This window comes from Stegodyphus dumicola, chromosome X1, assembly GCF_044657685.1.
Source record: "Stegodyphus dumicola isolate Sdum_Otavi_A_Nest chromosome X1, ASM4465768v1".
Classification (NCBI taxonomy): domain Eukaryota; kingdom Metazoa; phylum Arthropoda; class Arachnida; order Araneae; family Eresidae; genus Stegodyphus; species Stegodyphus dumicola.
Window position 1 is genome coordinate 159,106,931 of NC_140780.1, and position 15,793 is coordinate 159,122,723.

The 15,793-nt window shown below is 33.9% G+C and overlaps 1 protein-coding gene across 1 annotated transcript; it reads right to left on the reverse strand.

Moving 5' to 3' along the window:
- Positions 1-3,185: 3,185 nt before the first annotated feature.
- Positions 3,186-6,851, reverse strand: LOC118199968 (uncharacterized). The gene has a single exon (XM_035371874.2). The coding sequence runs from the start codon at positions 6,797-6,799 to the stop codon at positions 5,723-5,725; it is 1,077 nt and encodes a 358-aa protein (XP_035227765.2). The 5' UTR covers positions 6,800-6,851; the 3' UTR covers positions 3,186-5,722.
- Between the last annotated feature and the right edge of the window lie 8,942 nt (positions 6,852-15,793).

The window sequence follows — 15,793 nt, forward strand, 5'->3', positions numbered from 1 at the left end:
ATCTTATTTTTATATTTCTATTAGCATAATTAAATAGCTCATTCCCTCTCAATAGCTTTAGGTAGCAAAGAAAAATATATCGTTAAAAAAAACCTTAATCCTAATCTGTGAACATATAAATTAAAATGAAATGTCTTATTAAATAAAGTTGAAAGAAGGTCCACAAATAGTTTCCGCTTTACAGAACGCAACAGGGACCCATTATATAGAGAATCGACAGTCATCTTAACATGGGGTTATCCTAAAATAAGTTAAATGCCTATAAATATAAACGAGTTTTTTTCCATGAGGAAGTAATTTAGTACCATTTTATGAAGGAATTCTTACAAACTTACGACCTCTTCCTCCTTCCGCTGACCCTCCAGTGATCGAACGGTTAAGATCGCTGAATACTGATAGTTCCATCCTTGTTCAAGCTCAAATGAACGGGCCTCATTGGTGATTTCCATGGTTTTCCCTATGTGTAATATTAATACCAGCCAGGTTTCCCTTAGAAACTCCTCTTTGAAGGTACCCCTTCCCATAAGCATATAGCCCTCACGTACTTTGCTTTCAAATAACCTAACTCGCCTCGCGTTTGCTTCCGCGTAATCAGTCAAACAATATGGCTACTAATCAGGTATGAAAAGGCTTTTTCTGTGCTTGAATACGCAAAAACAAATTTCGTTACTATTGTAAAGCGTTGTTTTAAAACACATCGGGAATGAAAATGCGCCTTGCCTTAGACTCACCGTTCAAAAGGCCAAAGCATTGCTCTGATTTTTTCTTTTCCTTCATACACCCTCCTCCAATATTCTTCTGTGCATTTCCGCCTTGGTGTGTGTGTGTGTGATTATGGCAAAGCACACTAGGGCTATCTGCCTAAGGGGAGGGATGCCTTTCGTGGAGGACTTTCTAAGGGAAACTGGCTCGTATACACGTTACACATGGGGAAAACCACGAAAACGCCCATGCAGCCAGCCCGCTTGCGGGATTCGAACCTCGGACCGAACTACCAGTGTTCAGCGTCTTTACCGCTCGGCCGCTGGTGGGCTCCGGACTTTCTAAGGGAAACTGGCTCGTATACACGTTATACATGGGGAAAACCACGCAAACGCCCATGCAGCCAGCCCGTTCGCGGGATTCGAACCTCGGACCGAACTACCAGTGTTCAGCGACTTTACCGCTCGGCCGCTGGTCGGCCATTTCCGCCTTGGTATTCAGACTGTTGTTTAAGACCAGTTTCATTTAGGCTAACCCGGAGTAACAGGAAACAACATCTTGAAGCAGCGAAAATTTCACTAGTTTAAAAATATGTGTGTGTGTGTGTGTGTATTTAATTATGGCAAAGCACACTAGGGCTATCTGCCTAAGGGGAGGGATGCCTTCGTGGAGGACTTTCTAAGGGAACTGGCTCGTATACACGTCACACATGGGGAAAACCCCGAAAATACCCATGCAGCCAGCCCGTTCGCGGGATTCGAACCTCGGACCGAACTACCAGTGTTCAGCGACTTTACCGCTCGGCCGCTGGTGGGCCGCCTAGTTTAAAAATAATTTTACATAAAAGAAATTTATGAGCTATTTATCAATAAATATTTTTGAAGTTTGTAGTCTAAATGCATCTTAACATCAGTTAATTACAAAACTCCAAAACCTTTTCTTTAAAATGAAAATTTCTCACAGAAGAGAAAACTTGGTGGAAAGGGGAGGATAAAATTCACTGAAACGGAAATAAAAGTTGATATGGCTACAAGAACAGAAATGATATTGAATGATTCATTTTGGTTGGCGGCTAACTGAATATGGCAAAGCACAGGAAATTTGCCTGAAGGGAAGGATTGCCCTTATGAAGGATTTCCCAGGAGAAAGTCTTATTTACATTAGAAGTAGGAAAACCCACATGCAGCTAGACCATTCGCTGGAAATCGAAATAAGATGAACTGTTAGTGTTTAGCGGTTCACCATTCGTCATCGGTGGGCCAACACAATTGTGCTGGCCCACCGATGCAAACACAATTCCTACATTTAAAAATTGATATTTCAGTATGACTGAGAAAAGTATTTGTAAAGAATACTGAATATTACGAAATAATTTCTCGTGATAATTCATGATAACATGATAGTTTACATCTGGTATTTCTAATCTGCACTAAGTTTGAAACTTGTTTTACGAAGTTGGAAAAAAAAAATTATTTTGAGAATTGCCAAAAGAATTTTTCCTTTCCAAATTTATGCAACACTTTTTAGGTTAATTTCAGCTGTTTTTTCTGTTCGAAAAATGAAAAAAAAATTGTTTCATTTTCACATTCCGTCCTAATATTTTGCATAAAAAGATCTTGTAAATAGATACTATGTATTATCTTAATATTTCAATGAAGTCAATGTCAGTGAAATTTTACCGACTCATGATGATCACACATGTATTAGATTTCACCTGTGTTGGGGAAATATTTGGAGAGCTTACCTCAGAGTATGTAAATAAGGAAACAGTTTTGTGGCTTTGGTCAGCTTTTATTTAAAAATTTGCTTTTTCGTTGCTTCTCTTACGTTTTCTTCTAGTAAATGAAGTAAATGTTTAAAAAAATAGTAATAAAATCAACCTTATTTTTTAAGTCGTTATGGAATTTATGCTTCTGCACTTCGTAGGTGATATTTTTCACAAGTTCTTTGCATTGCTGATTTTTAAAGCGTTTGAATTAATAATACGCAAATCATCTTTATTTGTAGTAGCTATAAGCAAGTGCTTTGCTTCAATTAGTTGTACACTAAAAAGTGTTCGGTTGCCTACATTATATGATACAAGTCGTTTTTGCATAAAAGTTTTGTTCCCTTTGCATTATCCACTTACTTCGAAATATAGTAATTACTTTGTAATAAATGCTTACATCTGTTTGTTACATTTAAAAATATGGTCGAACTGTTTTTATAGTCAGCGATGTCGTATTGTATTAATCGAAATGCATAGAAAATTGACCGACAGCCATTTTTTTTTCCATCTATTTCAGCTTACTAAAATCAGGATACTTAATGTTGATGTATATTCAAGCAAACTGCAAGATATACTCTAGGCAAGTTCTTGATTGACTAGAAGCTGACCAAACTAACTAGGATTTCATTCTTACAAATGAAAGAAATAAAAACTTTATATATAGTTTTATACAAAGCTCATGTATCAAACAAAAAATAACTGAGTTAAAACCAAATTGAATAGCAAAGGAATTTAATTAACACATCAGTAGCATTCAAAATTAAGGTTAATAACTCAAAGTCTGGCAGAATTCTTAGATTCAAAATTTCAATCATTTGAACAAAGTAGCACATAATTTCACATATCTTAAACACAGATTATATTCATGTAAACTACCATAATTAATGAAAAAAGCTAGACTAATGATTAAACGCACTCCATAAATATGGAGTAAATAAATGTAATACATTCTTGAAGAGCGGAATAGTGTGTATATGCATAAAAAATAATCCAGATAATTGCATATATTCGATAATTGTATAATTAGTACAATATATAGTTTGTAAACATTCTAGATTTCGAAGATTTTGCACAGATATACTGGAATATACAATAAACCTAAAAAATATTTTGAAATATTATTTCACACCTAACTCTTTCACATTATATGAATTACAACATTATTCCTTGAATAGAACACTAATATGGAATTTCTTCATTATTACGCTTACATGTACAAAAAGTTAATTACTATAGAAGTATAACTAAAATTGTGTATGTTTGAATTAGAATATGACCAATGCTTTCCGGAATTGCATGCAACATTATCTTCAAAAATTATTTGTCTTTTCTATTTACATCAAATTTTAAAAATTCAATATTATTCTCTAAAAATAGATTTCTTCCATTTTTGAAACAAATAACTTTATAAACATCTTTAAAGAATAACAGCTATTAAATAGCCTTTAAATGTTTCAGCGTTAAGTGCCTTTCTAGTTCACAATTGTTTTGCAAATGCGTTACAGAAATATCTATTACAAGGACATAGGATATCATTTACAGCACAGTACATTGTTGTACTCTGTACAAGACTAAGTGACAATTAAAAAATTTAGAATTATATGGGCAAAAAGCTACTGTCGGTAATTTTTAATCAAATTTCAGGCAGCTTCAAAATTGGTCACTTGCATATCAAAGAAACACTTCATTACAAGTTTAAGCATAAAAATTTTAAATAATCGGCAGGAAAATATCCGATTTTTAGACGATTCAACGATTAAAACATCGGCTTTCTAATAAGTTGAAATACAATTTGAAAATTTAAATACCTGAACCTAATGGAATACAAATATAAAAATATGATGTAAGTATCAAAAATTCTCAGTCTAATTTCGTATAAAGTTACTATTAAATTTAAAAATCAAATTCCTGGAACTCTCTGTAACTAAGCAAATGACAAAAATATGGAAAAGAGGGTAGTTCTTTTAAAGCACTGCATGCTTTAGCTTAATATTTAAGGAACAGTAAAACATTGAAACTAAGATGCTTATAAATAGGTTCCACCGCAACACTTTTATGATTTAAATAAGTTCCTGCATCTAATATTAGGAAGAATAGATTTTTTTAATGTAAAATATTTAAATGTTAATGTTAGCTCGCATTTAAAATTTAATGCTCTGATGAATGTCATTTTCTTTTTACATGAATGTGCTATGGAATATGCGTTAATATGATGACCAATGACTAAATCAATTGATATAATAAGAAGCTCATGAAATATAGCTTTCATTAAGTTGTTCCAAAGAGTCAGCCTCTATGTACAAAATAATTAAATACTAAGATAACGCATAATGTAGAAAATTTATAACTGCATTACTCTATGTCTTTTATAAGAAACCAAGAAAAAAATTTATAATACAAAATATGACAACAATTTGTACGCTAGAATAAAAAAGTAACTTTTTCTCCTGTGTATATTGGAATGCTGTAGAAAAATCCATAACATTGTGCTGATTTGAGAAATAAAATAAATGAAATTTAATGAGGTACAGCTATGATGATATATTTCTTGATAAGTTTTCCATGCACGCCAACAATTCCAGGAAACTATATTTGTCACAATTCTCACAGAATATCAATAATGATTTAAATAGAAAACTTCTTCAAAACAGAAATCTAGTACAACAAACTTATTCTGAAAAAATTCTGATAAAGTTAAAAAAAAAAGAAAGCTAACTTTTCTAAAATGCTACAGTTTTTTGAAAGAAATGACTGTCTTAACAGGCTGATTTCAAGGAAAAAACTTAATCAAATACATCTTTCTTTTAACTCTTAATGTCCGCCATTTATGTAAAATAAAAATCTTACTTATTCACAATCAAAAATAAACAGTAGGAGAAATTCGGCAAAAGAAAAACATTTCTGAATGCATTTTGTGCATACTTTCTAAAAAAAAAAATTACTCTACCACAAAAAATAAAACTATTCAATTAGTCATCCTTGGTACAAATACTGCATATATAAAAACTGCAGTGCTGCAATTATCTATCAAATTATGCAATTTATTAACAAACTTTGCGTTTTACTTATAAAAAAAACATAATTAACTTCATAATTTTACTTACACAATATTTCATTTCTCTTTTCTATTCTAATACTGTAAGGGTATGATTTCTCAATAGAGCAATTTTATAAACCTGAATATGGATAATTCATTTTGAGAGCTCGTACAATATATCGTTTCTTATGCAACAGTACAGTTGATTTGATATTTTATTCTCGAGGTTTGTATTTCTTTGTTTTTTTTATTACACCACCCTGAATCATTCCATGAACAGTGTCAATTAGCGTTTCAGCAGCAGTATGAGGCTCCACTTTCAGAACTTCCTTCATTCGGCGGTTCGAAAAAGTGTACGTTTGCTCGATTCTGGGTAAAATCAATCTCGTTGAGCTATCGATGCAACTATAAATATAAAGACACATGTATGGAGCAGGCCATGTTGGAATAAAATACCCCTGAGGTGCGAATTCATTCCGCAGCATATGGGCGATATCCTGCAACCACAAATGAGCCGATGTTACAATATGTCTGTGATTCGCAGCTTCCGGTACAGTCATAGCTCGTAAATGAGCGAATGCAACATCACGAACGTCACAAATTGCAATGTACAGACGAGGAATCAGCGGCATCGTGCCATCCATAAGACGTTTTATGAGTTCTAAACTGGTGCAGACTACACCGCTAATGGAAGGACCCATAACTAAACTCGGATTCACAACTGCTAATTCCATCTTCTTGCCAGCGGGCAACTCTTCTCGTAAAAAATCCCAAGCCGACCTTTCAGCCAAAGTTTTGCTTTTAGCATAAGCATCCATAGCTGGAGAATTCACATCACTCCAGTCTTCTTCGTTATAAACACGGCCTTCTTCGTTCGTTGATTCGCCATGAATCGCACTAATGCTACTCGTAAGAACCACGCGTTTTACCGAACCGGCATTTGCACAGGCCCTCAGAATTCTTCTGGTACCTTCTACTGCTGGAATCATCAATTCATCTTCACTTTTGGGGGGAGCGTTTGGAAAGGGCGAAGCAACGTGGATAGCAAAACTACACCCTTTTGCTGCGTTATCCCAACCTGCATCTATGGTTAAATCAGCTTCGACTAGTTCCAAAGGATAGCGAGCATCTGGACACAGACTTAGCAAAGGTTTTATTTTGGCTTCATTTTTAAGACTTCTAACTGTACCCCGAACCTTATAACCCTCTCGTTGTAGCAGCTGTATAATATGCAAAGCAATGAAGCCAGAAGCCCCCGTAACTAACACGGGACCGTCATTGATTTCGGACATGTCCCTACTGAAAGCGAAGCAGTTCTAAACTCAGGAAGCATGAACACCGAAGTGAAATAACGAAGGCAGGTTAGCCGGCGAAGACAGCGCCATGACCTTCTTTCGACAAGTTTCTCGCTTCACGCTACAGCTTAGTAGAAAAATTAGCATCATGTTTCGTCATCTTCCTTTTATTTTTCTTTTTCCTCATAGCCTTCAAAAATATCTTTCGTTAATAATAATGCTATCTTAATACGAACAACCTGGTATTGGTAGAAAAACCTTTGTTGCTGTAAATAAAATGCTCTATGTATTCAGTTAGTATCACACAAAACATATTTATATATCGAATGATTTGAAGGAAATAGGAAATAAGTTGGTTGGTGAATTATTTTAGTAAAGCATAAAGCATGAATTAATTACTGTCAAAGCTTACAAAACTTTTATATTAATGTAAAAGTTTTAGAAATTATTCGGAATACTCTTAGTAATAGATAAAATTATTCAGAGCTAGGTTTTTTAACAATATATTTTCGGGAAAAATATAGCATAAATTTTACGTGGTAAGTAATTTTATAGACTCTACGAGTAGAATATAGGTTATTTTTCTAATTTTCTATTCCTAAATTAAAATGTTTGAATACTTTTAAAAATAATTTCCCTCTCCTTCCACCGTATATTTAATTCTTAAAGTTTGATGTTTGTTTTACCCCTAACCATTTTTTTAATTTTTATGAATTTTTGTGCATTGCATCTCATGTTCTAATGAGATTCAAGATTTTCAAGCATAAACTGAAAAAAGTGCTTGAAGTTCTACTGCTAAATCAGCCACACCTCAGAAATCAAACGCGATATATTTCGCTTTCAAGTGACATACTAAACGATTTCTTTCGAATTTACAATTTATCCACTTTTCCGATTAAATACTGGCTATGTATTAATATGATAATAATATTAATATTTTTTGTCTATATATAACGTAAATACAGACCAATCTCCTCCAGGAAGTCCTCCAGGAAGCCATCCCTCCCCTTAGGCAGGTAGTCTTTGTGCACTTTGCCGTATTCAAATAACCTAACCTACCTTGGTTTCTTCCCAGTGGCTAAATCGGTTGTTGCATGAACATTTAATATCCCATGCGTATTTTGTCATACACAATTAATTAAAACCAGTCTTTTGAACCAAAATAATCTTTGAGGCTAATAGCTATCTTACATAAACTTAAAAATAGACCTACAAATGAAATGTCGAAACTGTTATTAATATATGTAAACAATAATCAAATACATTGGTATTCAGGTTGGTGGAAGAAGAAGAGGAGCGGGAAACTCTGGGATCTGCCATCTTCAAAAGTGAGATGGAGGAGGGGCAAATTCGTACTGTGAATCTATAAAGGCTGAATTTACGACAAGCGCAAACCTTGAGTGTTTAGACTCGAAGAATTCGTAGACTTGATCTGATGCTGATTTCTCGGTTAAGTGAGATGAGTCACAATAAAATTAATTCAATAATTTATGGTTGTCAAAGAGAATTTGTTATCTTAGTTTCAGGGGACAGCAGATGCTTGCATATTAAAAATTAAATTTGCAATCAAAATAAAATATGGCATAATAAACATATAGAATTTACTGAATTTTTTCAGGTCTTTAAATTGGCGCTCGAAACTATAATATAATAATGCTATCACAGTAAGGATGTTTGTCATCGGTCATCGGTAAAGCTTCGTGTTGCCACTCTACAAAGCGTGAGCTATTTATGTTTCAAACTTAATCAGAAAATTCGGTGATATAAAAAGAAGTGTGTTGCCACTTGTAATATATTTTTCTTTTGAATTAAATAAAAAAACTCGGAGATTTAAATGTGTTGCCAGTGTCTGAATGAAAACATTTTTATCGCCAGCGCGGCAGTGTTTTGTAGTTCAGCAAAGCGTAAGCTATAATTTTTCGTTCAAATTGATTTTGTTGTTAATTAACAAATGAAGCGATTTAAAAGCAGCAAACGCGGAGCGAAAATTAAGATTATCCTATCTAAGATGTAAGGGGAGTATTTAAGACGTCTCTAAAGTAAAAATGGAAATTTAGCAAGGTCAAAAATTATATTGCGCAGGACGTAAATATGGCAAAAACATTGGTGAAAACCTCAAAATTAAAGAAGCAATGAAAAAGTACATAAATGGTTGAAAATGGCTTTTCCTTTTTCTGTTTCTTTTAGCGTATTTTATATTTATCAGTAGAATATTAAATGATTCAGATTTAAAATGAGTAATAAACTTTAAAATAATTTAATTGAAAATAAATAGGACTTTAAGATTTTTTTTTTTTTAATTTGTAAGTTTAACTTACCTTTAGTATTTCATAACTTATATGAATAATACTTTCAAAATGTGTTTGAACAAATCTACTAGTCATTTTTTTTAATTTACTGTAGTTTTTATGGATTATGAGTTGCTATATTTTTATGTTTTACTTTTATTTGCTTTATTAGCATATTTTACGTTAATAAGTTTTTAATTCTTACTTTAATTTTAAATAAGACGAATAACACGTTGCAGTAGCACTTCAGCAATGGGAGACGACCTAGATGTATTTTTTCGATAAACAAATTAATTTACAAAGGTTTGAAGTCTTACAGTGCTGAGAGGAACGACACATTACTCATCTCTCATTAATCTACCCGGTTTCATGTTTTAAATACTCACCCCTTCACAAGTTCTCTTTGAAACATTAACAGGACAGATTAATAATTTTAATTGTTAACCATTTACAGACATTTTCATCGCTTAATTTTTTACCGCTTCTTTAATTTTGAGGGTTTTCACCAATGGTTCTGCCATATTTGCATCCCTTATAGCACACCTTTTGACTTTGTTAAATTTCCATTTTTATTTTAGAGATCTCTTAAATATCCCCCCACACCTTTTTCCTTAGATAGAATAATCTTAATTTGTATTCATATTGAACTTTATCTTTTAGTTCAATCTTTCGCAGATTTAGGGAAGGATTTCTGAATTTAAAAAAGTGCAATTCACATTCAAAACAAGAATAAGATAATTGTCTACATACAGAGTCGTAGCTAGGGTTTTCAGCGCCCAGGGACAGCTGAAGATTTCGCGCCCCCTACTGCTTGCCAAGGATGGCAAACATTTAATTCTAAAATGTCGTAACATCAGTTTAGCGCCCCTTGGATTCTGCACCCGGGGACAGATGCCCCCTTTGCCCCCTCTAGCTACTCCCCTGTCTACATAAGATTTTAAAAACCACCCACGGGGTCTACACTCAGGTGTTTTATATTAGAACGCTGCACTCATGTCACCCATCTTAGGTTTATATCGCCATTATTGCGTTCCCGGTATTAGTGGAAGTTCATATATGTTACGCAAAGAATTTATAATTCTTTTCTTACATAAAAATTAATATTAGTAGTTTCATTTTGGAAATCACGTCACCCAAAATAGGCTCACGATGGAACTGTTGTGTTCTCGTTATCAGTTCTTACTAAAACCGTAAGACGGCGCGGTGTTCGTTTACTTTCTAGAATAGTGCAGAACTTTCCAGAACACTCTAGAGCCTTTAAAGCAGATTTTTAACGCGCTCTCTCTGAGTTTCTAATGAATATTTTGACAACGAAGAAGAAATCGGCCAAAGTGGATTCCGAAAATTCATTCCGGTTAAAATTCATAACGATAATAAAGCAAATATACCAGTTCTTATTAAAACCGTTATATAGCGTCGTGTTAGTTGCACACTGTTCTTAAGTTTACTTGAGATTAATAAAAGTTTTGCCAATTCACCTTGAAGCAAAATAAGAGGAAAATCATTGTTTAGCTGAGATTTCGAAAAAACTACTTCCATCCCAATAAATGAAGCATCTTCACTCTGCGTAAAGCCCGGGCAACGCCGGGTCAAAATTGTGTCATCGATATAGAGTGTTCATGGAGGGTGTTGCAGGGATGGGGAGTGAAGAGGAAAAAAGTGGCAGAAAAGAAAGAGGAGGTAGTGGGAAGCTCTCGAAGGGGGGCAACCGGAATCACCAGTATGGCCCGTCACTTTCTGCTTTAAGGTTGTGCTTTTTTTTTTCCGGGGGGGGGGCTATGAGAATAAGCCTTTGAGTGTTTAAAACAAATACGCGCTACTCTGGCGTAGAACGGGTACTTCAGTTAACACAGTTTTACTTGGTCCGTACCCTTACATTCAAAGTTCAAATTAACTAACATAATACAGCAATGAATATCGTTGTACAGAATAGCATTACAAAATAATTGCAATAAAATATCGCTTTCTGACAGCATTTTTGCAAAAAGTGTAAACTGTTTTATTAAAATTTTAAAATAATCACTCTTTTGAAACAACAGTCTTCGACTTCATTTCTCCGAATATGATCAGTGTGAAACACTGAAATCAGAAGAAGACATTTTCTAGGCTCGACTAGATTATTTTGGATCGGTTTGCTTGTTTGAATATGGCAATTCACATGAAGATCAACTTTCTAAGTAAAAAGATAATTTCATGGAAGACTTTCTAAGTTACGAATAAGAACGAATTCGTAACCGGTTCAAGTTACGAATAAGTACCAAAAAATATTCATAAAACCAGTCTTTCTCCGGGATTCGAACCAGTGTCCACCAGTATCGGTGATTTTTAACCATTCGAACACTGGTGGATTTTCTAAACTGGCTGGACTTAGCAGGAGGGCTCAAATTGCTACAGAAAATAATAATAATAATAATAATTCACAAATTAAGCAATATTTCAAACCAATTAAGAACAGTAATGCATATATTTGCAAATAAAACCGAAATTTTGGATTTTTCTTAAAATAGTTTCCAATTTAAATTTCCTGTGGGGGAGAGGAAGTCCCTCACCTGTTAATGGAATATTTTCATCCTAAGCTGTAGTACATTCTGAGACTATTAATGATTCTATGTTGGGTGAAATAAATCCGGATTTTTTTTTTGGGGGGGGGGGTGATGTTATTAACTGAAGTATAACTGATTATGACAAAGTACGCAAGAATTACTTGTCTAAGGGAAAGATACCTTAGTGGAAGACTTTTACAGGGAAGCTGATAGATGTTCACGTTGCACATGGGAAAAACTTAAAGATCGTTAATTTTACTTGTTTTTAATATATATATATATATATATAATTTTAACTACCTAATATTAATACGACCTTGATTAACCATTATTTTTGTTTTTGTTTAAAACTTCCTGTATACCATTGCATATTTTACTTTTTCATATCATACGTTTCGCTTTGTTTCTACCTGGATCTAGTTTTTAACTATAACTATATTACGCAAACCTTGAATATAAATTATACTTTTACACTTTCTAATTAAAATCTACGTCGCTGTAAGGTTGCGTTTTTGCCTAACTTCAGTTTTTCATTGGGATGCTTCTCTCCAAATTATAGTTCGGGTTTTAAACTAGGTTTCTTTAAGTTACCAAACCCTCATACAATCAGCCCGTTTAGCCGTAGAACACGACTCAAACTAAGAATGCTTAGTGGTCTTATAAACTCACCCACTTTGCTTGTAAGACTGTCTTGTACAAATGGTGTTTACACATTTTTAGAAGGATTTCGGAGCCGTTTAATTAACGCTTAGAATATAAAAAGTATGTTTTTAAATGTTCAATTCTACTGGTAGCCTTTTTTCTCCACTTTAAGTCTGTATTGCGATTTCCATGGTATAAGGGCTTTTCGTTAAATTTCCAGGGGTATTGATTTCCCTTCCTCTTCCACAACTTTCTACAGTCTATCAATCGGGGTGAATTTGCGCTTAACAAAAAGCCATTTTCAAAAAACCAGAGACACAACAGACCATAGGTGAAATACCAGGGAACTTCGCAGGAATACATTGAAAAGATATACGCAATACCTATATCAATATTCGTTTTGTCAAGGAATGCAAGTGCTTTTCGAAATACGACTCGTTACTTTGCCTTGATGAAGTTTCACTCTTTTAAAGTCACGGAAATGAAGAATTTTTTTTTTTTTTTTTTTTTTTTTTTTTTGTAAATATCACATGTAAAAACTTTCTCTTGATAGATGCTGAGTTGCTTTTAAAAAATTTTCTCCACTCTCCTTATTTTAATTTTCCATTGTAAGACAATCATAAACCCCTTACTGAAGCATTCTTTGCACTGACGGAACCAGGTTTGTACACTTTTTTCTCTTCGTTTTCTATAACAAAGAAACCTTTTCTTGTTACAGTCATTTAGGTAAACCCATGCTTCACCAATGGTAACAATGCATTTTCATTTATCTTCCGCTAAATAGTACAAATTATTCTTCGTTGAACCACAATCCTCGGGAAGAAAACATTATGCTTTTTACCTTTTTAAAGTTGTGAATCTCGGTTTATTTTACTTATTGTTGCTACTGATATATTTAAAGACTTCACAATAGATTTCTGCTTCTGCAGATTTTCTCTTGTTACCAGTGATTTAGCTTTAGAAACAGTATATACCTTTTTCGCTTGGAGTCTTCTTTCCATTCAGAAGTAATGACTGAAGGTTTTTTCCTTTTCGACTAATAACGGTCCTTATTTTGCACTTAGAAATTTTAATAGTATGCGATTCAGAACGTTTTTGAATTATGGAATAGGAATATTTACCTCCGGAAAGCGCATAAATATATCCTTCAATCCACAGTTGTTTACATGGAACATTTTCAAAGAATAAATTCAAAAGTAGAAGACATTTTTCAGTTCACATAAAAGCTGTTGCCAGAAATTTTTATTGCAAAGCATTTGATTTTATTATTATTATTTCTTTATCGAAATCGTTCTAAAAATGTGTAAATACCCTCTATAAATTCAAACGCAGAATTGTTGCTGTTAATAGAGTCCTTAATAGCAAATGAAAATGTGTTAATATGGAAGCTATCTAACCTTGAATGGGAAAGCTATTATTGCTTTGGAAAGTACATCAAATTGTTTACAGTGCTGGCTAATATCCGCAGTTTCACATACTTATATTCAGGTAAAACATTTCTATTTAAAAATACAAAAATATCACATAAATATGTTAGATGAAGGAAAAAACCGTGTTAACATTGTTTGTGCAGATGATTTATGATGCATTCACCGAGGGCACTATGAGTTAGACCACTGGACTACGGTAGTTTTACCCAGGTTGAAGCCCCGACGAGCAGATAGGAATTTTCGCATTTTCTTCTTTCTAATGTGAATACGAGTTAGGGGCGGGGGCAAAGCCGCAGTCATCGGTGCAGCCACAATGGGCTACATAGTTTAGGAGCTGCAACATTTTTGAGAAAAGGGAAGGCACTGATTACTAAAATTCAGGTTTAGTTTTTTTAAGTATGGCAAAGCATGTCAGAGCTATCTGCCTAAGGGAAGGAATGCCTTCATGAAGCACTTTCTGAGTGGCTTGTATACACGTTACACACGGGAAGAACCACGCCCATGCGGTGAGTACGTTCGCCAGGATTAGAACATCGAACAGAGATACTACTGTTTAGCGATTTTACGGTTCGTCCGGTGGTGGACCTAGCGGAATATAACCTGCAGAAATTGCAGTGAGTGGCAAATCGCCCTGGATACAAACCAGTTGCCGTTTGAAAGTCATCCACGAAGGCATTCCTACCTCTTATGCAATAGCTCTTGTGTGCATTGTAATCTAATAAACACAAATCCAAACTTAAAATGTGACTCTGAGAATCTGTAAAGGCTCCAGAGTAAATGGTTGGTGAATTATTAAGGCTGTTCGCAAATGTTTTAGATGATTTTCGTTGTAATTACAGAAATACTTTACCTAAACTTTTTATATTTTAAATGTTTTACTTGATAACCCTTATTCTTCACTATCTTTATACACTGTAATTTCCGAGACAATAAAGTCTTTTCTAGTATTGAAAGAGGTATTTTATCCATTGCTATCGTACAGCTTTCTAAAGTCTAAGGAGGTTGTAGGTCGACGTTTGAACAACCCGCTTTTTAAAAGTCCAAAAGCTCAAAAATACATTGATAATAGATTAGAAGATTTAGTAGAGATATGACTAAATCTACTAATCTCCTACTAAATAGTAGATTAAACCGTGTTAGAAACGGGTGTCAAGGCAGCCACTCAGGTTGCCTTGACACCCGTTTCTTGTTCCATTTTTCCCAGGAAATTATCAGTATTATTTTGAAGTATTGCTACTTACTTTGTCTTAATGCAGTTCTACTGATTGATCACACTGTGGATAAAGAGAAGGTTTTTTACGTTTAAAATTGGGTATATATGTTTTTGATAATGCGGAGTTGATCTTAACATTTTTCTCCACTCTCTTTACATTTTATTTGCCGTTATATGAAAAACCAGCAACAATCATAAATCCTTTAAGAAAACTTTCTTCAGATTCCTTGTACCATGTTTTAAGATATTTTTCTCCACTTTGACAATAATTGGATCCCTTTTCATTGCAGTCATTTAAGTATATCCAAGATTCATCTATTGTGGCAACATTTTTCCATTTTTGTCCGGATAAATGTTTCTCAAAGAATTCAGCAGCGCGTTCTGCATCCGGCGATAGATATATCGTGGAGAAAGACGATCCACATTGTTTTTTCGCCCTTTTAAGACTCAAATCAGCATTAATCACTTTGTTTACAGTTGACACTGCACACAGCATTTTAATGATTTGGCAACTGTCCTTTGACTTGGTGGATTTTCGTTTAAAATTAAAGATCTCACTTTTGGAACATTCGAATCATTCCGTTTTTTCCTTGGATACACATTTGGAACAATATTTCAACTTGAAACTAAATTTTGACTTCCCCCCCTTTGTTGTTGACATTACATATCATAGCTTTAGATATTCAAAAATCATGGCTTTCACAACGTTTTTTAATAACTAGATACGAATAATTTTCTTCGGAAAGGGCACGAACATAGCCTTCGATCCATTGCTTCTTTAAAAGCAACATTTGCATGAAAAGAAAACGGTCAAGTAGCAAAAGGTAATTTATACTTTCAAAAATACTGCTGCAGTTAAAAAAAGTTCCAGAGTT

Bases quoted from the DNA above. Each gene is read 5' to 3' on its own strand.
- LOC118199968 (XM_035371874.2), bottom strand. From the start codon at position 6,799: ATGTCCGAAATCAATGACGGTCCCGTGTTAGTTACGGGGGCTTCTGGC.